Source organism: Sturnira hondurensis, unplaced genomic scaffold (assembly GCF_014824575.4).
Source record: "Sturnira hondurensis isolate 20B ecotype Veracruz unplaced genomic scaffold, ASM1482457v3 Scaffold0007222, whole genome shotgun sequence".
In the NCBI taxonomy this organism is placed as follows: domain Eukaryota; kingdom Metazoa; phylum Chordata; class Mammalia; order Chiroptera; family Phyllostomidae; genus Sturnira; species Sturnira hondurensis.
Genome location: NW_028079853.1, coordinates 1,810,006 through 1,836,411, shown reverse-complemented (window position 1 = coordinate 1,836,411; position 26,406 = coordinate 1,810,006). Strand labels below are relative to the sequence as shown.

The 26,406-nt window shown below is 42.8% G+C and overlaps 1 protein-coding gene across 7 annotated transcripts in view; it reads left to right on the top strand.

The window, feature by feature from the left end:
- The window catches only part of CD86 (CD86 molecule), a 63,304-nt gene extending 41,572 nt beyond the window's left edge, over positions 1–21,732 (top strand). For 2 of the 7 annotated variants that reach the window (XM_037051499.1, XM_037051498.1), the window contains exons 2-7: positions 1,334–1,383; positions 8,659–8,994; positions 11,202–11,510; positions 14,253–14,405; positions 19,415–19,460; positions 20,728–21,732. In XM_037051499.1, coding sequence (XP_036907394.1) covers positions 1,334–1,383; positions 8,659–8,994; positions 11,202–11,510; positions 14,253–14,405; positions 19,415–19,460; positions 20,728–20,824 — 991 coding nt within the window. In that variant the 3' untranslated portion in view covers positions 20,825–21,732. The other 5 variants (XM_037051501.1, XM_037051503.1, XM_037051502.1 and 2 more) reach the window with 5 other exon arrangements.
- Positions 21,733–26,406: the final 4,674 nt, after the last annotated feature.

The window sequence follows — 26,406 nt, the reverse complement described above, 5'->3', positions numbered from 1 at the left end:
GAAGTTATAGTCTAGAAGGGAAAAAGCATAACACAGACACTTTTAGCCCAAAGCACTGTGCTGAGTGCTGTGGGAACAGAGGAAGGATATCTTGCACAGCCCAAAGGGATTGGGGATGGCTTCTAGACAACCCACCCCCAAGGAAGAATCCTGCTATTGGGTCAGGAATAGTTGCGTATCTTTTCCTAAGCCTTGGTTTGTTTTTATTTTCTAGACACATCTATTCATGGGTTCACCAATTAGGTTTTCCTTTCACTTTGGCTGTTAAAACCTATAAGCCAAACCTGTGACCTGTACCATGCAGGGTAGGCATATTTCTATGGCAAGCATTTAGTGTTGACCTTGTACTTGGTTCCATTTTATATTCCTGCATTTGGTTTGTTTTTTCACCTCTTTCTAACGTTGTTTATCTTTCCTTATCCTGTGCCTCCCTGTAAGCCACTTGGTAGCCTTTTTGGTCTCAGCTGAGACAAATGGGTAAGTGCAGAAAGAGGAAGAAAGAGAAGATCGAGATTTTTAGAGCAATTCCTGTCACCTTCCTTGGCTCTCTCATGTAGATTAAGTGAGTAGTGCCACTCTTCCCAAAATGAGGTCCTCGGACCAAGCAGCATTGGCATCACCTGTGAGGGTGTTAGATGTGGGTTTCACCCAACCTACTAAATCACAATCTCTGTGCCCAAGGCCCAGGACACTGCTTTAACATACTCTCCCAGATGATTTTTATGCACATTAAAATTTGTAAACCATAGGGAAATCGAAGGAATGCTGATTTCTAAACATGTACTTTCTGTTTTTTCCACCATACATATTGTGTTGGCCAAAATCAGTAGTGCTAGCTACTGCAATAAACAGTGCTAAAAATTTCATAGCTTAACACAAGAAAAGTTTCTTTTTTGCTAACGTCACAGTCCAGTATGAATCACCGTAGGGTGGAGAGAGCTAGCTTATTAATTTGTTCAGTAAACCAGCTTCCTTTCACAATGAGGCTTTGCCATCCTCTATACCCTTGGACTCCTCTGGACCTTCTGCATTCAAGAAGGCAGGAAGGAAGGAAAAAGAAAGGAGTTTTAGCAGCAGGTCTGAAAGTAACACCCAACTGTTCTGCCCACAACTTTTTTGTCAAGAACCCAATGACATGACTCTCCTAACTAAAAGGGAGGCTGGGAACTAGGGCTTCCCTGCGGAGCTAGGAGGAAAAGGAGATGGCTTTAGTGAACACACAGCATGGTCTCTACTGCACCCAGGGACCTAAGACAGTCCCAAACTTCACTTGTCATGTTTGTTTTCAGTTTGATTTTCTAATCATGTTTTATCTTTTCTTTTTTAACTCCAGCACTATGGGACTGAGTACCACTCTCTTTGTGATGGCCTTCCTGCTCTTTGGTAAGCACCTTTGGCTTTGTAAAGTCCTAGAATCCTTCCACTGTCTCCTGATGAGTCTGACCACTGCAAGCCCAGGCCTGAACCTTGGTGGGTTTTACTCACTTTCTATCCAGTGTTGCACACTACCACATTAAAAAAAAAAAAAGACCTTTGTGGAGAAGAAGGAAACATCATGATTTAGAACAGGTATCTCAGCTGCTGGCAGTCCCAGCCTGGGATGGAGCCCTATCCCCTCTGTGCATCCTTCTCCTCTGCCGTCTAATGAAGTAGGGTAGACTGGCCTGTCCAGTAGCACCCAGGGAGCAAGGAGAAGGTCCCTGCTCTGACACCCCTGAGGCTTAACCCTTTTGTTCCACATATTCTTTTCTGGTCTTCTTTGCTCCCATTTCTGGCATTATCTGGCTTTTAGGAAACAGCTCATGGGCTTCTAAAAGTCACCTTTCATTAGGGAGCATTGGTTTTCCCATTCTCTACCTTCCCTCTCTCCCTCTTCTACCTCCCACACCAGCCCTCACCCATAGATTGAACTTGCCCTTGCTTAGGGGGAGGATCAAAAAATCCCAGCCCTGCCACTATCTACTTCAATGACCTTTGGCTGATTACATCAGCTGATTTACTATAAAGTTAATGAAGCTTAGCTGCTGGATTTCTCACTTGACAGGCCCCACCAAGATTCCATGAGGGGACCTGTCAGTATAGTCACATGTCTTATGCTTTGGTAAAATTTCCAAAGGTAAGATATTTTAACCAGAACAAGTTGAGCCCACTGCCTTTTTTTATTGCGACTCTTCTCTCCATCACATTCTCCTGGGGGTGGGGGGGAGGGTATTATAATGGCCATGGGCATTGTGTACTTGAATTCTGCATTTTGTTTCTTAAAGAGCTCCCCCTCCACACAAAAAGAGAAATTTTAAAAGTGTCAGGCCTCATAGAACTCGGATCTTCCCTATTTTCAGCTCGTCTCTGAGTTTCATTTTCTTCATCTGTTAATGGATTGGTGGCGGTTCCTGTGATTGGTCACATCCTGTGACTGGGTGCCTTTCATATCTCCTGTCCTGCTTCTGCCTGCTGCTCGTTTACCCCACCCTCAGAACAGAGAAGGAAGCCATCTTACACATCCTGGGGTGGGAAAGCCAGGGAGGGTGCTCCTGACTAGCCAGCCCGGCCATGAGTTCAGCTTTGGCTGTAGTAGTTCTGGATCTCCTTAGCCAGCCACACCTGTGCAGACCCTCTTTGAGTGTTTTCTATAGATGATTTAAATGGTTAGTGACAATAGCAAGTGGGGAAACCATTCACTGATATAGAGGACAGGAAAGTTTAAAGGGGAGGGGCAGAATATCTATTGCTATCTAAACAGCATTGTCCAGCAGGCAGTTGGATATCTGGAATTAGAGTGAACATTATTGACTAGAGACAGGCATCTGTGAATTATTAATTTATATATTTGGCAGTCGAATCCATGCTTATCTGTCCTCGTGATTTTTCCTTCTTTTACTAAAGGACAAAAATCCAGAAAGAGAGTAGGGAGATCAAGAGCAGGCACTCAAGATAATCAGTATTTAAGGAATGATCAGAGAAAATTGACCAGGGGGGTCAGAGATTGGGAAAGAATAGAATTTCAAGAAGAAATGGCTGACAGAATGGTCAACCTTCAACAGAGTGGTCAAATAAAATGAGGTCTGGAAAGAGCTCTGAATTTGGCAGTGGTGGGTAGTCACTGACAATCTTTGCCAGGGAAGTTTCAGCAGTGAGGTGGGGGGCAGAGGCTGGGAATGAAAGCAGCAATTGTAATAAACTACATCTCTTACTCTTTCAGGGAGTTTGGCTAGAAGAGAAAGAGAAGCAATAGCAGAGGGAACTGCTGTGAGGAAGGGAGGGGGTGGTAAGCACAGTGAGCAGCCTAGAGGCCAATTTGAGCATTCAAGAGATTATAGATTTGTAATGTCACCAGTTTGAATAATTGAATAATTTCCTTCAGGTATGTAGATCAAAAGCAGAGTGCTCTTGGAATGAATTCTGCACAAAGAGGCAAGTTTACTGAAGTTACTGTCAAGAGAATGATTGAAAAGATATACTACCACTATGCTGTCGAATATGATAGCCACTAGCTGCATGTGGCTATTTAAATTAGTTAAAATTAAATAATATTGAATATTCAGTGTTCAGTCACTAGCTACACATCAAGTGCTCAATGGCTTGATGGTAGCGGCTATTGACGTCCATACTGGTCAGCACAGATACGGAGCATTTCCATTATTGCAGGGCTCTTCTGGAAAGCACTGAACTACACAGTCCAAACTGGATAGATGAAGTTTAAAACAGAGACAGGTGAAGTAATTGAACAAATCTTGGAGGAAGATATGTTGTGGACAAAGGTACCTTGAGTTTTAAGATTCTTGTAACAGAGCTGCTCTTGGAGGTGAGGTTCGGGAGGAGGGGCTACAACACGGTCTGAGGATGAAGATCTTCGAAGTGGGAAACATCAAAGAACTTTCGGGCAAGTTTGTTGGTGAATTCGTCCTTGCTGACATCACCCAAATTCATAGTAATAATTGTTTGAAAAAACTTTGCGTCTAATGCCAAAACGCTCAGTGAGCAAGGAAATGACGTCACTGCTGTAGTGATGTCACAAGCCCTTCCAAGAGCAAGGGCATCGCTCAAGGTCGCTGTGAAGAAAAACAAACAAGCAGTGGCTGAGGCAAGTGGTGGTTTTTGGGTAGGACCACATTTTAATGAAGCATAACCTTGGGGGAAACATTTGAGAAGAGGTGGAAGATGTAGTTTATTACAGTGGAATGAAGTGACGCGGATCCTGGCCAGCAGGATCCATGTGTGTTGTGGCTGCGATGAACAAATTCACACGGACTACAGAAACCCTGTGGAGAAAAAGGGACGGTTTGGGCCACTCTCTAAGTGAGAGAGAGGGCCCTTTCTGGCCCCTGCCTGGACAGGCTTTTATTGCTTTTCTGGGCACATTACAGTGAGGGTGATCCTCATGTACTATGCACAGATTTGCTGCAGGTGATTACCTTTCACATATAACAAAGGAAAGAATGTTGCTAATTACTTCAAAGAGAAGGATGTTGCAGACCAAGGAGAAAGGTGGTTGAACCAGTTACACTCCATATTTGGGGGGTTTAGCACAGACTTTAGGAAGTTACAGTAAGCATTTTCTGCCTCAATTCAGGGTGAGGGAGTTTTAGCAAAAGCAAGTCTCATAGTGGCCTAGGTACAATGCAGGCCTGATTCCCCATGGGAAAACCTATCTAGGGGCATGAGTCCTGTGTGCCAGACTTCACTCCCACTGGCTTTTCTGATAGGGGGCTGGGCTACATTTCCCACACCACCCAAAACGGTTCCCTATAATAAAGCTTCCTGAGGGTAAGGGTGGGACAAAAGTGGGTTTACAGTTGTGAGTCTGAAAAACAGAGTTCATTCTTGTATTATTATTTATTGATTTTTATATTATTTTCTATACAAACAGCTGTAAACCTATTTTCACCACTCCCTGTATAGCACTGAAGGAAGTTTAGTAAAAAAAGGGAAAATTCATGAGTACAGATAAGTATAGTAACATGAATGAGAGATAATCCTTGACTATAAAAGACATGTATTTGGTGTAGTGGCTAGGGAAGAATGAAGTTCCAGGTGGAGTCAGGGACCTTACAAGGTTAGAAGATCATAGTTTTTGTGTGACAGTCAAACAGTATATTGCTCAGGAAGCTCTCAAGCATCCTTTGAAACAAACTCCTTTAGCTATTTAGGGTGGTATCTAGATGGATTCATGAGAGCCTGGCTCCTGATATCATCATAGCACCAGTTATAACGAGGCCCAGACATATTACCGTGGTGCTGGGAAGGAGAGAATCTCAGTGCCTACCCACCAATGGAGTCCCAGTGAGTCTAGTAGCTGGGTGGCCTAGGGTCTGGTGTCATAAGGGTGGCAAGGTGGGGATGGGGGGGCAGGGGGCGGTGCTGAAACCACTTAGGGAAAAGAGACCTTGAGTAAGTCTTTCCCATGTTGTCAGGGGATTAGCACGCATAGCTCTGATGATGTCATGGAAGCCAGTGGTGGTGAGGAACTGTGGAGTACAAATTGTGAAAGACTTTCAGTTCCACCCAGAATGGGCTTCAGAGTGATTTCCACCCCAGAGCAGAAGAGAAGGTTTGGATGGAAACCAATTGTTCCTATCATTATCTCCTCTGTTTCACTCTTGAGACAGAGGTTGAGGTCCTTTATTGCAGCTTCTCAAACTGGAACTTTTGTTAAAATGCAGATTCTGATTCAGTAGGCGTGGGTGCAGCCAGAGCTTCTGTATTTCTGAGCAGACTTTCATGATGCTGAAGTTTTTAGAACACAGACCACACGTTTGGTTGGTAGGTAAGGAGGGGAGCTGTTAGATGGGTGGGAAAAAAGGCCATTTCGGGTCAGAGAAGTTGGACCAGTCTGAGTGAAGAGAGTGAATGGGAGCGAGAGAAGGTACAGTGAGGCTCAGCAAAGAAACAACCATAAATCAAGAAAGCCAAAACCTAAGGCTAAGTTGTTTCTAGGCGCAGAGAGCACAGTTGACTTCTGAGTAATAACATAACATTGAATGATAACTGGCAGAATTTCCAACTGTGTTTGGTTTCTCTATAAGGTCATTTGCCCTACATCATATGGCAAGTTGCTGATACAACCAGAATCAGTTACCACAGAGATAGCTGCTACAAGCTTTTACAGTAGGTGGCACTCTTATCTTATCATTCAGAGTTTAGCAGGACACCGTCCTTAGGTCCCCCTTTCACTGTTTCAGGTACCCAGGTAGATTTTTCCACTTCCCACTAATGTGGGACTGTATCCTGTATGGATGCTGCATTTTTATACTTTCAAGTGGTTCACAGCATTCTAGCGAGCAGAATGTAATGGGCAGAGTAATTCCAATTTGTGCCAGCTCTTGCTGGTGCAAGATTATTTGTTCTCACTGGGCCATTCTGCACACAGTTCAGTTTTTCCAAGTGCATGTCATTGTTATTTGTCCTTCTACTTTTTCTTAGAAGAAAAACCCACTGATTAGATCAATTTAACTTCTACCACCCCTCAATGGACACCTCAAAGGAAACCCCCCTCATCTCTCATCAATCCACCCTGCCCTTTCTCCTTCATAAAGTTCCAAAACGATGAAGCTTTATTTAGAACCCATCTTAAATTTCTCCCCAAGGTGGTATCTAACTTCATATTAACTAGGAAACAGCATTTCCCCCCATCCCTACACTTCTCACCTACCGCTAATATCTTGGCCAGGTCTCAGTAATTCTGTGTCCCAGAATAAGTCCTACAAAAACTCTGGAATTGATAACATTTGCTAATTTTTATTTTTTAATGACCATTTACATTCAATATTATTTTGCATTAGTCTCAGGTCTGTAGCATTGTGGTTAGACAGTCATATACTATACAAAGTGTTCCCCCTGATATTTGAAGTGCCCACCTGGCACCATGCAGAGTTATTACAATATATGGGGGGGGACCCGAAAAAACTGGAATTATCTTCTGGAGGATGGGCCCTTGTAGTACAGACTCTCCTCACTAGGTGAGTGTTCTAGGAACCCATCTGTGTCAGTGCACTAGCTAGCATTGTTGTGAGAGGCTGCATTCACCTTCAGTGGATTGTTTTTGAAGACCCTTTCAAATGTGTTTGCCCATTTCATGATGGGTGATTTATGAGTGCACCTGCCCACCGCCCTGAGTGTTCAGCAATTTTTTACCCAAAATGGCATGCCCTGCTGTGCCCCACCCTCCCTATTCATCCCATCTTGCCACAAGGAACTTCTTTCTGTTCCCCTGGATGAAAAGTCCTCATAGGGAAACATTTTGCCAACATAGAATAGGTGAAACAAAAAATGGCTGAAGCACTAAAAGGCATCAAAATCAAAGAGTTCAAAAACCTGTTGAGAAGTGGAAAAAACGTCTCATTAGGTGTATTGCATCAAATGGAGAGTATTTTGAAGGTGACTGAAGTTTAAAAATAAGAATATGTGCACAATTTTTATAAATAAATCCCAGGGTTTTGAGGGGTGCCCCCTTGTATAATTAATCACATTTGAGGAGTTAGATAGACAAAATCCCTTTCACAAACTCCAATATGTCCTTGGGAATGGAAGCCTTTCTTTGAACTTGCCCAGTCTGTCCTCCAGGGGTTGTAAAAATTTCCAGGGCAATGCATACAGGCAACAGCAAGTTTTTGGTAATTGGGGTTTCCCCAGTACTCCAAGAGCACATCCTCACCTTTCAATCTCTGATTCATTTCCAGCGTTTCATTCATGTACCTTAAATGGTCTCTGACCACCACAGTCCCAAAACAACCATGATATTAGCCCAGTTCTCTTTCCGATTCCTGAAAGAGCTTAGAGAGGTCACTGAGCCTTGGAACTGAGCCATATCCTTGAGAGAGTTGGATGAAAGCTGCAGTCATGAGGGAAGCTCTATACAGGGAATTATTTGCCTCTCACAGCAGCTGCTCAATGCGATCTCCAGCTCTTGAGGCATAATGAAAGGGGGGGGGGGATCAAATTGTTACCATTATTAGAAATCTTGTCACAGGCTAAGGAGTAAGGGGATGGGGTGGGAAAGGGATAGCTTGTGGTGACGGTCTAGAACAGGGGTGTCAAACTCATTTTCACCAGGGGCCATATTAGTCTCATAGTTGCCTTCAAAGGGCTGAATGTAATTTTGGGACTGTATCAATGTAGTTACTCCTTAACAGTTAAGCAAGAGCTTGGCACTGCTGCTGGGTAGAAACAAGGTGCTGGGATGGATAAAACAAAGTGGAGGGCCAGATTTGGCCCACAGGCCTTGTGTTTGCCACCTTTGGTCTAGAAGTAATGGAGCCTGTAACAGCTGCAGAGGATCAATGTTCAGGTTTTAGGAAGGTAACAGATGGGTGAATGAGTTGTCTAATTACTGGTTTTTCATGTTCTGGGATTTAAATTCACATACCCATAGTACTGGAAAAATCCTTAGAACATTTGGTTTGCCTCTTCATTAGACAGAGAAGGAAACTGAGCCTCAGAGCAGTTGCCGTTTACACGAGGCCACACCCATTTAATGAGCTGTAGAGTGAGAACGCAAGTCCCATCACCAGACGCCAGTGTGTATGCACAGTTTCAGAGTTCAGTGTCGAGTTCTCTGGTTCCATTGCTGCAAGATCGATTCTGAGTATATTATATCAAGAGAAATGGAGTTGTTCTCCCCTTTTGTTTCTTCTTTCCCAATTTCCACCTCTCCTTTTTTAGGTGTTGCTTCCATGAAGAATCAGGCGTATTTCAATGAGACTGGATATCTTCCCTGCCACTTTACCAACTCTCAAAACATAAGCCTGAGTGAGCTGGTAGTATTTTGGCAGAACCAGGATAAGTTGGTTCTGTATGAGTTCTACAGAGGCAAAGAAAATCCTGAGAATGTTGATCCAGATTACAAGGGCCGCACAAGCTTGGACAAGGACAATTGGACCCTGAGACTCCACAACGTTCAGATCAAGGACAAGGGCTTGTATCAGTGTTTCGTCCATCGCAAAGGTGCCAGTGGATTGGTTCCCGTCCACCAAATGAGTACTGACCTGTCAGTGCTTGGTATGTTGTCAAAACATGTTCTGATCTCTGACCTTCTAGATGAGACCGCAGTGAGCAGAGAAACTGTGGTGGGGGCCAGGGGGTGGCCCCTAGAGAGAAGGCACAGGACAGCCCTTTCTGGGAAGTCCATTTAAGGGTAATGCAGGCTTTAGGAGCAGGAAACTAAAAGTCCTTTGTACTTTTTATCATTTGCTTCTGAAAGATCAGTAAAAATCTGCTTTGAGGACAAAATAGAGCTAACTGAACAAAGGTAATATGGCTAAGTAAAAACCATGGGTGAGTCGGCCATTACTAAGTTTATATAACCATACAGTCCTCAAACCTCTTTTACATTCATTGTCTCCTTTGGTCCAAGATTTCTCACCTACGGAATCTTTGCCTGGAGCCCTTAATGAGGGTGAAAGCTACCTAATTTGGGTTTTCCCTTCAACCTTCCAGAGGTTGCTTATGAACTGTTTGCTGCCCCACCCTCAGCCTGGTAGACAGAAGGGAAATCTCCCAATGCACACAGTCTAAACACTGGCCAGCCAACCCCTTTGTTTCTCCAGGCCTTGGAAAGCCTAAGTGTTACTATGGATTTCCAAGATTACAATACAGTAACATTAATTATTTTATTTTGGTATATAGTTCTGTCAACTTTATGTATACATTTTGAAACTGACACTCTAAAAAGGATATAAAACATTTCCATCACCATAAAAACATTTCTTCATGCTATCCCTTTCTGATCACACCCTCACCACATCCATAACCCCTGTGTTGCATCCTACAGGCATATGTTTTTGAGAACATCCTGTGAATGGAGCCACTGAGCACATAACATTTTAAGACTAGCTTCTTTTATTCAACATAATGTCTTTGAGATTTCCATGTTGTTACATGTACCAAAAGTCTGTTTCTTCTGGTCGCTGAGTAGCATGCTATTTATCCCAGCTCAAACCAAGAAGAGACATTGGGTTGTTTTCAATTTGGGGCTATTATGAATAGAGCTGCCATAAACATCCATGTGCAAGTCTCTGTGTGAACGTAAGTTTTCACTTCTCTAGGATAGCTACCCAGGTATAGGATCACTAGACACAGATTAGTTTTTGATGAAACTGGAAAAGGCAGATTAACACCAACTCTGAAACCACAGAGTAAAACAGAGATAAAAATAGAAATAGAACAGGAAGTTGCTCCCTTTAAGCCCTGTGTGATTCAAACTAGGCTGCAGGGCTTTGAGGACATTAACCAAGCACTAAATAAATGTTTTCAAAGTGTTGTCAGGTACTATAGAGAAATGTGGTGTGTCTTAGGTGGGACACAGACAGTCATTTTTAAAAACATTTAGTGGTTTCATATTTACTTTAATATGTATTAGAAAAACTGTAAGTAACTTATGTAACCTGCGATTTCACAGATATTGCTAATAAGCCTACACTAGGTAGGACTGTGGCATTGCACCTTCTACAGACCACATCAAGTTACAGGCAGAGTGCTTAAGTAGTGTGTTGATATAGCAAAACTTATACATGTGGCATGCAGATCACTCAAGTTTCTGAATCAACATATTAAATTATACATTATAATGCAGAACCTGAAAATGACCTAGTGACTCTGATAAGGTAGCAAGATATTTGGCTGGCAAAGGGACTAGGTGCCAATGATCCTCAACAGCCACAAAAATCTGAATGGCAAACAAGGCTAGAGAAGCTCTGTCATGTGCAAAACCAGTATTCTGAATATGTAAAACCAAAATCTTCGTCCACTCACATACCACCGTCCTGTGAGAGATTCTCGAAGAAACCTGGTGGAACTGTAGCAACAGTCCTTTTCTGTTCTCTTGGTCTGGCAACCTGGAATGTACCACATGGGACACTTGGGTCCTAAAGTCAGACCACTTCTCCTTCCAGACTTTATTTCTTAGAGAAGTGGCCTCATTATAAATCTTTGATGACTAAAATTCAGCCCTCCTATCACTCAGACAACATCCCCTTGATTTGGCTATGCAGGAAGTAAGCATGGCCCCAAATTCCATTCTTAAAAAAATGTGGGACCATTATGTGGTTCTCCCCATGGGCTGAGGTCCACAATTTAGACACCCTGAGGCTCCCAGGTATGCCCCCAGAGTTCCCAGATCAAGTACCTAGTCATTTGCTATTTTCTTCTAAATATAATTTAGACTGATTTTCTCTCTCTTTCTTTCTTGTATCTCTACTTGCTTTCAGCTAACTTCACTCAACCTGAAATAATGCTAACTTCTAACAGAACAGGAAATTCTGACATCACGAATTTGACCTGCTCATCGGCACAAGGTTACCCAGAACCTAAGAAGATGTTTTTTCAGCAAACAACCATGAATTCAACTACTGAGCATAATGCTGTCATGAATATATTTCAGAATAGTGTCACAGGATTGTACAATGTTTCTGCCAGCGTGTCTTTATTGATATCTCCTGAAAAGAACGTGAGCATCTTCTGTGTCCTGCAACCTGAGCGACCGCAGACAGAGCTTCTCTCCCTACCTTACATTATAGGTAAAGTGGCTTCGCAAGGCTATTTTTTTTTATCAGGGATTATACACACATGGTTATGGCACATCATCCAATGTCCCTTACTTGCCAGGAAACCTCCAACTGAGCTATTTTATACTCAGCAGGCTCCTGCCTCCTCTGAGTGTGGCAGGGTCCAGGAGGCTATAACCCTGTGCTGCACCGGAGGAAGCATGTACTTAAGCCCTGAAACTGACCCACTCTTTTAGGCTACATTGGGGTAGACAGTTCTGAGGTTTGGGTCAGAAAATGCAGGATTCCTCCACGCTAGAATTCTACCATTCATACACACACACGCACCCCATGCTACATCCGTATAGCACTTGCTTTGAGTATAGAACCGTTCTAGACACTGTTGGTTGCAGGGATGAAAACTAAAAGGTATCAGAAAGGCTCTCTGCCCTCAAGAACCTTCCAATAGAATAAAATTTTCAGGTGATGTCTATCCATGAAAATCTGGATTTTAAAAAGATTGGATTGGAATCTAAATTATACTCTGTGGAAAGAAGTTATAAATTTAAATTCAAAAGTGACTCTAATTAGGTTTCTAGGCAATCAGACATAGGCAAGTTGTTGAGGGTGAAAGAAATCTTTCTAGAGGAAGTGGAATCTTATAATACACTAAGAGAAATAATTGGACCTAATGAGTATGTTGAGATGATGACGGGTACTCAGACTTCTGGTGGCTTCCTAAACAGAAAGAAGAGTTTTGAGGTAGCATTCAGGCTTAGAAAGTGAGGGGACTGTAATCAATTAGCAGTATCCCATGTGGGCACAAATGTTCGTGGTGGAACTCAGTACATGTGTGTCAAGAAAAGGCCCAGAGGCAGAAGTTCTTGTGGCATGTGGACAGTGTTGTGTGGAGACCAGCCTAGTTGGAGGAAAGGGCCCACTAATAGGAACCTGCCATTTTAAAGTCACATCTTTGCCCTGGAGGAAATGCATCTGTATTTGAAACCCCACTTTTGATGAGTAGTAACTACAAGATTCTTTCCTGGGGTAAAGGCGCTCTTCTCCCAGACTCTCTCGTCACTGCTCTTTCTGATCCTTTCCACACTGCCCTCCTCCACCTGTCTGCCTTCTGCTTGCCTTGGCCTCTTCTCCAGCCCAGGGCCCTTGCTTTGTCCCCTTCTAAGTGATCCTTCCAACTTTCTTAATGTCTCATTGTTGAAATGTAATTTGTCCTGTGGGCACATTGTTACATACAGTCCCTGGGGCCAGTTCCTACCAGCCAACTTTACCAGTGGGCCTATTCTCTCTCCTCATACTGATGTCCTCCATCCAAACACCTCCGCCTCTGAGGATCCAGTGAATGGTGAGGCTACCCAGCCCATCTGGGTTGCTTCTACTATAGCCTGATGGAGGCCTCTCCCAAGCCACCCCAAGTTCAGCACCTTCTTGGAGCCCCCAATCAGCACACATGGCGTGTCCAGGGGCCTCTGCCACAACTCCCACAGTCAACACATGAATAGGGCCTTGCCACCACGATAGCCTCATCATGATTCATCTTTCTGCTGCTTCTCAACTCCTGCTTCAGAACTGTTTCAGCTCTAGCTGCACCAGGGAGATGGGGCCTGCCTCTCTGTGTCCCTAGTCTGTGGTTAATCACAGATAGGTTAGACCCTGAGTCAAGGAACCTTTGGGCTGTCAAAATGTAGCAGTCTCCACGTTAACAAGTATAACCCTCCTTTACTGGGAATGCCAAACAGGCATCAAGTGGGCTGAATTTGGACAGACTCAAACCGTGTTGAGTAAGACTGGCAATAACTCCTCTTTGCTAAGCTAATGGGAGGTCAGCTAGTCCTATTTTTCTGTAATTTAGAATTAAATACCAGAACTATTTCCATAAATGTTTACAAAGTGGGCTGCTGAATTCTAAGTTTTTCCCTCAAAGCTTGTTTTTCAACCTCCTAGGAACATGTGAGTGTCCATGCAAGGAAGTAAGTCTTGACCTCCCAGGAGCTGATTCTGACCCTGATTCCTCACACCATGAAGAGATAGCAAAGTTTTTCTAGTGGGTGAAACATGCTGACAGCATGCCTGAGGAAATCTGTGACCTCAGTGTGAAAAACAAACAAAAACAGAACTGGAGGTGGGAGGCCTGTGAGGAGGTTGTAATATTTGTCCAGGTGAGAGGTGTCTGGAGCCTGATCTACAAATGGTAGTGGGTGAGGTATTGCCACAAAGGAAACTTCGAGGCCTGGGGCCTGGCTGCACATGGGCTGAGGAAGCAGGGCATCACGTGATGACTGTATACTCAGAACCTTGGCACAGGTAACTTACCCAGATTCCGGAACCAAGGGCCAGGTTGACCTCTTCTGGTCATAGTCATTGTCTTCCAAGCCTCTAGGAAGTAAGGGAGATTAGTCCAGGCATTTGGCCAGAGGCCTTGGCTTGGTTCTTAGTTAGCTGTCGGGGAGACTGGGACTTTCAGTAACCTCACATTGCATATTTCAAGCTCTTCTGGCAGTCGAGCCCTAGGGAGAAGCTGGCATGTAATTAAGAGAAAAAAAAGAGCAGTAATTATAAACCTTTTTTAAAATTTTTTAATTATATATATTTTAATAGCTTATTTTTATTGTATTTTTCCATAGCCATTTCTGCCCCTTATATCCTCCACCTCCACCCCTCCCCTCCACCCCCACCCCACAATCACCACACTGTTGCCCATGATTAAAACTCTTCTAATCACTCCCTGGCTGAACAAAAACTTGTGGTTATTTTTAGGTGCAAAGCCAACGGCGACACCTCTACCTGCCCTAGAACCTGTCATGACTGCGTTTGTGCTTATACCATTGTTCATCTTTCTGTGTGGGGCGGTTTTCTGTGTAAGACTAAAGAAAAGGAAGAAGCAGCAGCCTGGCCCGGCTCCTGGATGTGGTGAGTCAGTGTGTGTCCTCCCTGCAAAGTGGCACCTAACACCTGCTTCTCCGCCTGCCTCCTCCTGGAGCTCTTTGGCTGAGTCCAGACTGGCAAAAAGTCAGCAAGTGGTTGGAGGAAAAGGTTTCCCCTCAGGATTTGTAATCCATGTAGATGGGACTCAACAACCAATAATGTTGCTCTGGATTTCTAGGGTAGGCAGTATTTCTAGCCTCAGGTTTACTATACGATTCTGGTTTCCAGAAAAAAAAAAACCCAACAGATTATTTCTTACTTTACCCACCTCCCTTCATGAGGTGACTGCAGAATTCAAGGAAGTGAAATAGTGAAAACACTTCTAAACGTCAGTGGTTACAGGCCTGGTGGTGGTGTTTGAGCAGAGATGTTTGGTGGGAGAAGGGGGCCATTAGATAACCATCAGATGCATTTTCTCATCTCTAAATCAGGGTTCCTGAGACGTCAGATGAGTAGTTCCCCGCTGAATTTTAAAAATATTAACTTTTATTCGTTACCAAGTACTATATATACATTCCTAAATATACTGGAAAAAATCACCTATAGTTTCATGAGTAAGAAAAAATTATTGTATCTACAACATTTTAGTATAAATCTATGTTATTTTCCAAGTGTGGCATAATATTTTAAGGACTGGTTTTTTTCACAATTAGAATAAACTCCCTTCATGTTTTTGAACTTTTCTGTACCAAATGTAGAAAGAAAATATTCGATGTCATGAAATGGCTACAGGATAGTCCATTGCGTGGATATATCGTGATTCGTTTAACCAGCTCCATGTTGTTTGACACTTGGGTTGTTCCTACACTTTCTGCTGTTATAAACAGCACTGCATTCAGCAGCCTCCCCATATCTGTTGTAAAAGTACCTGTGTTTAATTGGGGAAAGGCAATTCCTGACATTAGAATGAGCCCTGTATGTGGTTTGGGCTGGTTTGGGCAAAGTTGGAAGGTAAAGTTGGACTTTATCTCAGTAATTGCCTCTTGTAGAAGTTTGGTTGGTCTTAATAACTAAGATACCCTTCTTACTCACTTATGGTAAGAAGAATAATGCTTTGGGCCAGCACCTTATTTACGATTTCCGTGTACTGATTTTAGGAGCTATCTAGAAAATAGATAAATGACATTAGCAGCCACTCATTTCATCTTACTGTATTTTAAAGACTTTCTTTATTTATGTACTTATTTATTTACTTAATTATTTATTTTAGAGAGAGGGAAAGCAGGGAGAAAAAGAGGGAGAGAAACATCGATCGACTACCTCTCCCACATGCCCCAACTGGACCTTGCTTGCAACCCAAGTATGTGTCCTGACCAGGAATTGAACCAGCAACCTTTTGCTTTGTGGGATGATGTTCAACCAACTGAGCCACACCAGTCGGGGCATCTTACTGTATTTTAAAAATAGGAAATTAGAGAGTGATTATCCAATTTCAATAAATTAATATAAAGCACATGGCAGAGCAATTTAAACTGCTAAAGTAGGGGATGCACTGAAATATTTCTGTGATATAGAAGTGTAAAATTCAGTGCACAGGATCAGATACAATGGTATACCATGCTTGCCCAGGCTTTGACTTTTCAAGGGAAGATGTTTAGCTTCTCTTTCTTTTAATCTCATTGCCTTTAGCATTGGCTAAATGTGCAGAAGCAACCTTCAGCTTGGGAATAAGCTGTCTCCTAAATTTGCTTTCACATTGGAATGATTAGCTTATAAATGAAACAAAGCAGAAGGAACAGAGAAAAAGAGAATTAAGAATGTTTCTTCCCTCAAGAGACAATCAGAAAAATTCAGGAGAATAGATAAGATAGGAGGACGTGTGTGTACAAATGAGTACATATGAGATGGTCCAACTGGGCCATGGTGATAAAAGGCAGAAGGCAACAAAAGAGCACAGCATATACATGAACCCCCAAGAATGTGATAAAAAGTACTGGCAAGGAAAAGTTGTTTGGTCAGTCACCTGTGCCAGTAAGTTTGGTCAAAGAGAAGAGCTTGATATCACTGGAGGAAGGGAGATGCACCAAACAACTATGACATGTAATATGAGATGTTTGTAAATTTGGCTTCAGCAGTGTCTGCACTTGCTTTGTGAATACCTCTGGCATTGGCTATATGATAAGCAGAATAACAGGGTGTCTATCTCCTATACTCCAGATTCTAGAATATTTTCTCACATGGCAAAGGGGACTTTCATGTGGGATTAAGATACTGACCTGAAGATGATTAAATTATCCTAGATTATCCAGATAGACTCAGTCTAATCACCTGAGTCAGAGAACCTTTCCCAGCATGGTTAGAAAAATGAGAGGGAAGGAGAGATCCAGAGCTTAAAACAGGCTCAGCCCATCATTGCTGGCTCTGAAGATGGAGGAAGGAGCCACGAGCCAAGAAATGTAGGCAACCTCTAGAAGCTGGGAATGATCCTCAGCTGAGAGCCAGCAAAGAAATGGAGATCTCAGTCCTACATCCACAAGGAACTAAATTTTCCAACAGACAGGCATCAACAAGTTTACTGATAACCTGTAGGAATTTCTCCAAAAGTGGAGCTTTTTCTAATTCAATAGTAATCCTTTCCACTGTTTGTTCCTGATTATAGTGTTTTTTCCTCAACCACACATATTTACCCTGTTTAGCCTAAGTTAATAAAAGGGAAATGCCATGGTTATTCCAGCTGGTTCTAATCTCTCTTCCCCTTTCTTTCTCTTTCCCCCTCCCTCCTCCTCTTTCCCCCTCCCTCCTCCTCCTCCTCCTCCTTCTTCCTCTCTCTCATTTTTATCAAATAAGGCACATAATGCATGGGAAATTGTCATTTTGAATTACTGTCTTTTCCCAATCAAAAGCCACCCTGTCACCTTACCCACTGGGGAGAAAGACTAAAATAGCTCCTTCTGAAGTTTTGCTTCCTCATTTGAATTTTGTGTGTAACAGTGACCTAGCAACCAACAGTTTTTATTTCAACTTGCCTCCATCCACCAAACCTTGGATCTCAGCTTTTTCAGAAATAATTTCTTAAAGGGCAAGTATGTTTTCCAAAATAAACCATTTTAATCACCATTTAAATAGAAACCTTCACAAGGCTTACAGACTGAAAGTTGGTGATATCATCACATCTGCCCTTAAAAATGCTAAATGTGTCATCATATCCAAAGGTTAAAAATGTGTTTTTATTGTCTGCTTTCACTTTAAAATAGAAAGTTTTTTTAATAGTGATGATTTTGTCATGGGTAAAAAAGAGATAATTTAATTATTCTGCATCGATCTAAGACATCTAAAATACTGTGTTCAGCTATAAGCACCATTATTTTTTCAGAGGAACTTCAACAAAATTAGGACCTAACCAGATTTATTGTGTCTGGAAACTCAGTCAAATAAGAAATAGCTCAAGTAACCAAAGATGCTTAGCCAGGAAAAAAAAAAGGCCTTGGCAATGATACAAGTACTGCCTACAGATATCTGAGGAGCTGCCATAGGGTGCAAAGTTCTTTTTTTTTTTTTGATAAATTAAACATAAAAATGCAAAAACATTTTTATAGCTTTAGCTCCATGGTTGATGAGCTGGCACAACTCCAGGGGCCCTGTTCACAGAGGGGTTTGTGACCAGCGTTGGTGTAGTGTGGAGAGCAGGTCAGGCCTGTGTAGCCACAGATAGTGGCCCTGCTCAGGCCCCCAGTGCTCCCACCTGGGGCAAAGAGCATATTTAATTGTGGCTCCAAATGGTGTATAGTCATACAATGAAATACAGCCAAGCTAGGGAAAGGAATGGACCACTAGTAACATACCCCACCGTGGATGAATTGCAAAAGCATTATGTGTGCTAAATGAAAGACTCCAGGTAGAAGAAGACTATACATTGTATGATCCTACTCATATGAAACTCTAGAAAAAGCAAAACTCTTGTGACACTAAGCAGATCAGTGGTTACTGGGGGATGGGGTGGGGAAAAGGGGCAAGAGGGAACTTTGGGGGCTTATACAAATGCTCTATACATTGGGTATAGTAGTAATCACTTGACTGCATACATAATGTTAAACTCACCAAAATCTATATGGAAAATGATTGGATTTTGTTGCGTATTAATTATACCTCAACAATGCTGGTTGTTGTTCAACCCTATGTGCACACACAAGAACTGCCAATGATAGGAATGGTTCAAAACCATTAGGGCGGCTGTTGAAAGGGTTCCTGAGATCCCTAAATTCCTCCATAGACACCCAGGTTAATGACCCCTGTGGTAAGGCTCTGAGTGGAACAATAGCACTGTCAGGAGAGTCAACCTAGAGGAATTTACACCCCAAGGCACATCAGTAGTAAGTCCATACCAGTAGCAACTCAGGCTTTGGGAGGTCCAGGAGCTAGAGATTTCCCCCCTGGGCCTGTCCATGAACACTGTGCTGTTGGCAGTGTGAACTGGCTAACCCATTTCAGCATCAACATCTTCAAGATTTCCTTTCCCTCCTGAATCTCATTTTCAAAAAAGGATTGGAAACTCTTTTCTTTTTTTTTTTTAAGATTTTATTTCTTTATTTTTAGAGAGGGGAAAAAGAGGGAGAGAAACATCAATATGTGGTTGCCTCTCATGCACCCCCTACTGGGGACCTGGTTCACAACCCAGGCACATGCCCTGACGGAATCGAACCAGTGACCCTTTGGTTCACAGGCTGGCACTCAATCCACTGAGTTGCACCAGCCAGGGCTTCTTTTCTGATCACTAAATGATTGCTAAAACTAAATGTGTTACCCCTTCCACTAATATTTTTATTTTAGCAAAGAGTAGAGGTGTAAGTAAAATGCAGTAAAAATCCTACTTCCAACATTAGAACTTAAGGCCCAGCGAGCAAATGAAGGCTTTTACTTTTTGGATGCCAGGACCTCCCTCTCAGCCGCCCTGAAACAATTTTCTCTGAGTCCTAGGACTTTGGAACCTCTCCAAACTTTCCCTGTGGTAGTATCAATGGGCAATGCACTTTCTGAGGTTGCTTGCTCTTTTTCAGAAGCCATCAAAGCGGAAGGGGAAGAGAGTAAACAGACTGAGGAAAGGTGAGTTCTGACCTTACAACATTGTTGAAAGAGGTCTGATTCCCAGAGGGTCTATAATTAGAATAGGCTTTAAAAAAACCTGAGGCATGCTGAGACTCCCAGCAAACATGAAGTAATGGAGAGGGAAACGAGATTAAGACTAGTAGGACCTGGAGGAAAATGTCGCAGTTGTGAATGGATGGCAGGTATCCAATGCACAACGCTCCGTCATGGCCAAGTAATCTCTCAGTACCAAAGGGGTTTGATGCGGTGAGCATGGGCTGCATCTTACTCACAATGGTAACCCCAGCACCTAGAAAAGAGCCAGGACAAGTGGGTAACATACATGTGTGAATACATGAGTAAGTGAGGAATGATAACACATTCCATGTAGCTTCTGCGCCTTTGAAACTTCTGTGCCCTTGCTTGGAATATTCTTCTGCCACTTCCTCACCTCATTCTTTAGATCTTGGTTCAAGCAGCACTTTCTTAAAAACCCTTCCCAAATTAGATTTAGTCAGCCTATGGTAGTGTCATGTGGATTGCAGTCCTTTTTCTTTATAACACCAAGTATACAAATAAAGATGTGTAATTGCCTTATTAAACTCTATAAACTGAACTAAACTCAACTCTATAGAGGTCAGGGATCGTATCAGTTAAGTTTATCACTGTGTAACCAGCACTTAGCACAGTGCCCAGCACAGAGTAGGTGCTCAATAAATATTTGTTGGAAGAATGAAGGAATGCATGAAGATGCCTGGTGATCAGTCCTTTCACAACATGACATAATCAGGTTGTCCATACCTCCATCCCCCCTTGAGGAACTGAGCTTGTCAAGAATATCAAGGCTCTGGCTGCATGGTCGTGGGGTCAAAGAAGCCCTCGGTGAAGAACCTGGTCACAGAGATACATTTATGACCCCAGGGTGCCTAGGACCCAGAGTGCCCAGCACTTAACTGGGTACACCAGCCACTATGAGTGTAGGGATCCTGGTGGTGAGCCAGGGTGCTGGATCCTGCCTGCCCTGTCAAACTTGGTTCAGAAATGGTCCAGAAAAGCCTACAGAGGGAAGACAGCAGGGACTCGCGTAGAGCAGGGATAGGCCTAGACAAAAATAAAGGGTAGTTCCTGAAGAAGAGTGTGGATGATACTCTTCCACCTCTCTCGTCAGCAGTTTGTTTCTCCTCACCGCTATGGCAATGCTGCCTGTTCTTGGCCCTTTATTGAAATCTAGAGCGGGAAGTGGCTCTACTGGGAATTCTGACCCAATTCTCTTCTATTTTTCCAGAGTAGGAAACCGTGTACCTGAAAGATCTGATGAAGCCCAGTGTGTTGTTAACATTTTGAAGATGGCCTCAGATGACAGACGAGCTGCACACTTTTGATTAAAGAGTAAAGTCCATTTGACTATCCATTTTTCAAATCACATGTGGATTGGTTCCTCTATTTTTTTCTTTTTTAAATTAAAGTTATTGGGCAGACATTGGGGGACAAGATCACACGCTTCCCTTTTCAAGTTTTCGACTGGCCCTTTTATTGTCTCTCTGAGCCTTCCCAGGGGCAAGAAACTGTTACGGGAATGACAGCGGGCACTAGGACTCACTCTAAATGGAATGGCCTCTCTGTGATGCCAGCTCTGCTCCCTGTGCCAGGGGCAGGTTTCATCTGCTTCGTTCGTTTTTAGAGCACACTGATTGGCTCCTGGCTGGAGGACTAATGCCTCCAGTCTCCAATTCAGTCTCTTTTCTTAATTTTACAAATTGTGTTTTCTGTAGAATTCCCATTTCCTGGAATAGGGGCTTCTGTTTACTCTGGATTCTGAGGTAGTGCCTCAATCTATCTTGCATACCTGACTGAACACCTACTTCTTCAGTCTGAGTGGGAGCTATGTATTTTATGGCTTTATAGTGTTAATATTAACATTTTGAAATATAAAGAAATATGTATAATAATAATGCAATTATGATGCCTGGAGAAATGTCCACCCTCTGCTGAAGAGTTCTTGTTTCTTCAGTGAGGGTCAGTAAGGAAAGTGGTGGCCTAGTGTGCTGACAACAATCACCAGACAAACTCAAAATCTGGGGAACTAGAAGAGGCAAAGAAGGAACCATTTCTATATGGGCTGTTGCTAATATTGAGGAGGATCTGCATGCCTGGCTTAGCAGAGAGCACTAGATAAAGCAGAAGAGTGCTGCGCATCATGAACTCACTTCTCTTCTTGGAAAAACTGACTGAGATGATGGCCTGGGAATTCTGTGCAAGAGCCAATAGAGAGACTACAATACTCAAAAGATAAAAAAGTGGAAGATCTTGACCAACAGAGTTGCATGTGAATATTCAGTCTGTCGAGTCCTTCAACAAGCCTTGGGACGAGCGACAGATGGACAGACAGTCTGTCCAAATGGACTTAAGACGGACAGTAGTTTCCTGGGTGGTCAGTGAGGTGTTTTGATGATACCCAGGTTGTTCTGATGTTTCACCTGCTGAAAGCAGAGGTTGGGGGAGAGAGCAATCATGAGATAAATTGAAGGAGGCTTAGAACTCTTCCCAACTAGTGGCTGAGAGACAAAGGGCTGAACTAAAGTTTGGAAGACCAGGATGCAGATCATCCAGATGCTAATTTTATATATATATAAAAATTATTATGAGCCCTGGCTGGTATAGCTCAGTGGATTGAGCTCGGGCTGTGAACCAAAGGGTCGCCAGTTCAATTCCCAGTCAGGGCACATGCCTGGGTTGTGGGTCAGGTCCCCAGTGCGGGCCACGTGAGAGGCAACCACATACTGATGTTTCTCTCCCTCTCTTTCTGCCTCTCTTCCCCTCTCTCTAAATAAATAAATAAAATCTTTTAAAAAGTCATTATGTCATAAACCTAAAACTAATGTTATATGTCAGTTATATCTCAATTAAAAATACATAAATGCAGGGAAATTCTGGGGGAAAACTGACTTCTTCACCAGTGAACATCGGTCACCTAAGATAGTACCTCAAAACTACTTGTTTAAAAGTTGAATGAAACATTAATATGTCCTCTTATAAAAACATCCCTGCTTGGTATATTAAATTCTCTAGAACTTCTGAGTTACAAGTCTGGGGAGAGGAAAGTCAAGAAAAGTTAAAAGGGGCCACTAGGTTTAATAACAGTGCTAACATCACTATTGTTTGCCCTGTACCAGGGACCCTTCTAAATCTTCACATTTATTAGCCGACTTAATCCTCATAATGACTCTGGGATGTCAGTGCTGGAATATCATGCCTGTCTTGCTGATGAGGCACAGGGAGGTCAAAGCAATTTATCCAAGGTCTCTAATTTAGTAAATGGCAGAGATGGGGAAAATTTTAAAAAGCACCACCCCTTCCACCCCTTTATGTCCCAGCCCCATGTTTTCTGGCCATAGAAGAGACAGCATTTTGGTTGGTTGCAGGTTGAGTGCCGACACCACACCTTACATCACAGTAGCTCAGCCCTCCCAGGTGGTGCCTCCAGAGGACTCAGAACTGACTCTTCTGGAAGCCTTTCCATCATCTCATAAGGCCAGAAGCTATGGATGATGAGGCACACAATGCGACCAGTGAAAATGAGTTTTTGGTCAGAGGGAAAGTGAACTACAATTGCTGCCTCCAAATCCTCTCCCTCCGTCTCTGCCACTCACTATTCTTTTGCAACTCACCATCCTCCCTCTGCAGTTCTGAAGCCAGTTTCATCCATTCAGTGCCCTCACATACATTAGCTCAAGCTAGAAAGCACAGAGTCATTTCTGACTACTGCCCTCTGAACTTTCCCTCTACACCCACTGCCATACAAGGTCATCATCAGGCCAGGCAAGGATTCCTCCAGCTTTAGCATCCACCCCTTCTTTTCTCAGTCATGCCCTTATGTCTAAGAACATGACAACACCACCCACCTGACCTCAGTCTACTATCTCTCTTACCCTGCATTCTGTCCAAAACATCAAAAGGAGCAAGGAGGTAAATAGTGGGAAAAAGACCTCTCTCACATTCCTTTGTCCAAAGTTCTGCACTGCCCTAGCCAAACAGAGGCAATTCCAATCTCCAGCTTCTTATGTATCTTTCCATAGACACACTATGCCTACATATAGTGTGCATATATAGGATATATATACATGTATACACATATATACATGCACATGTATGTATATGTATTTTAATGTATATGTGATATATATATATATTCTATATATGTACGAGGTCTATCCAGAAAAAATACAACCATCATTAATATAACAAAAACTGTTTGTGTGACATCAGTTTAACCTGGCAGCCAAGGAGAGTGGACTGGAATGTGCATGTATGAACAATGGTGGCTTCACTGTACTAGTCGGTGGGGGTCATAGAGCCACTGAGTGAGCTTGTGTGCTGTGTGGCCATTGCATTCAAAATGCCTGAGTGAGTGGAGCAACGAGTCTGCATCAAATTTTGCATTAAGCTTGAACATTCCTCCACAGAAATTGTTCAGGTGATTCAGAAGGCCGTAGCCATGGGCAACTGATGATCGGCAGCTTCATCATGACAACAAGCCCACTCAAGCATCAACTCCTGTGCAGAGTCTTTTGATGAAACATCAAATCACCCAGATGACTTGGCCCCCTCTACAAGCCCAGATTTGGTGCCCTGAGACTTCTGGTTTTTCCCCAAATTAAAATTACCTTCGAAAGGGAAGAGATTTCAGATCATCGATGACATTCGGGAAAATGCAATGGGGCAGTTCATGGAAACTGAGAGAACTGTAAGGTGCCTACTTTGAAGAGTAAACAGGCATCATTGTCCTATGTACAATGTTTCTTGTATCTTTTATCTGCTTCAATAAATGTCTCTATTTTTCATATTACATGACTGGATACTGTCTGGACAGACCTTGTATATTCCCCTTACTTGGTCAGATTTGGTTTTCTTCTACACCTAAGCAACCTAAACAGCATACACACAAGGTTCTTGCTAAGGTGATCAGTCTTTCATTGAAATCCTTCATATTATAAACACTGTTTTATTGTATCAGTTTTCAATCTCATCCACATGCCAGCATTCTTGTTGATCTTATAATAAAAGTGAGATTTCACTGGACTTCACCATAGCTGCCTGTGCACTGAAGGAGGAAAAATACAAACAGATACAAAGTCCTGCGCTGTCCTTAGATACAAATGTTTGAACTTGTTCCAATCTGAGCAAGTTATGTCGTAGGTCTGGTGGATAACAGTCATTCTGAACTGGATCTCCTGTTTCCTGCATTTCATATATTAGTCTTTCTTGACTCATTTCCTCACTTTGGTTGTATATATTCACCAGTAGCTTTCTGAGAAAGGATATGTGAGAAGTAAATTTAATGAGATTTTTCAACCTAAGTGCCCATCAGTAAATGAATGGATCAAAAAACTATGGTCCAACTGTTGGTGGGATTGCAGACTGGTACAACCACTATGGAAAACAGTATGGAATTTCTTAACAAAACTAAAATTGGATCTGCCTTTTGACCCAGCAATTCCATTGCTAGGATTGTATCCTAAGAACCCTAAAACACCAATCCCAAAGAACCTATGCACCCCAATGTTCATAGCAGCACAATTTACAATAGCCAAGAGTTGGAAGCAACCTAGGTGCCCATCAGTAAATGAATGGATCAAAAAACTATGGTACATATACACAATGGAATTTTATGCTGCAGAAAGAAAGAAGGAGCTCCTACCTTTTACAACATCATGGATGGAACTGGAAAGCATTATGCTGAGTGAAATAAGCCAGGTGTTGAAGGACAAACACCATATGATCTCACCTTTAACAGGAAGCTAAACAACAAAACAAACAAGCAAGCAAAATATAACCAAAGACACTGAAATAGAGAACAGGCTGACAGTGACCAGAGGGGAGAGGGGAGGGAATTTCAGGGGAAATAGGGGAGGGATTTAGAGGAACCTATATAAAGGATACATGGACAACAACTGAGAAGGGTGGAAATGGGAGGGAGAAGGGGAGCGCGGGGGTGGGATGGTATGGGAGTAATAGACAGAAAATTGTACTTGAAAAATAATTAAATTAAAAAATTGGAAAAAAAGTTTTCAAATTTTTGCTCTTCCTCTTCTCATTCTGGTACTCCCATGATGCATAGTTAGAATATTTAAAGTTGTCCCAGAGGTTCCTAAGTCTCTCCTCATTTTTTTTGAATTCTTGTTTTTTCATTCTGTTCCAGTTGAATACTCATTTTTTCCTTTTGATACAGATTGTTGATTTGAGTCCTGATTTCCTTTCCTTCACTGTTGGTTTCCTGTATATTTTCCTCTATTTCACTTTGTGTAGCCTTCATTTCTTCCTTCATTTTGCAACCAAGCTCAATCATTTCCGTAAGCATCCTGATTACGAGAGTTTTGAACTCTGCATCAGACAGGTTGTCTATCTCCTTGTCATTTAGTTCTTTTTCTGGAGTTTTTAATCTGTTCTTTCATTTGAGCCATACTTCCTTATCTTGGCTCACCTGTTATGTGTAAGTGGCAGAGCCTTAGGTATTCACTGGGCAAATCCTCTTTGCTGCATTGTGGCACTGCCTGTGATGGAGGGGTCAGAGAGGGAGCAACGCCACTTGCTCTGTTCTCACCCCATTTTCTGTGACTTTCCTCACTTCCCACAAGTAGTTTGTATCCTTCGAAGTGCCGATTCGCAGGTGGATGGGTTTGTGTATGGTTTAGGGCCTTGTGGGTCTCACCAATGAACTGGCCTATGAGGTTGGGACTTTCTCCTGCCACCACAATCCTCACAGATTTTTTTACAGCTTGAGGTTTTGAGTCTTTAGTTCCCACACTGAAACCCTGGGTCTCACAGTCCATCTCACTCCCCTGCTGTTCCCCTAGGCTTGTCTGCCTGAGAATGTGGGATTGCCCTCATGGTCCACCAGCTGCTGCCTTGCCTGCCCCAGTTCACCAGCCGCCACCTTGTTGCACATCCCCTCTGCCTGGCTGCC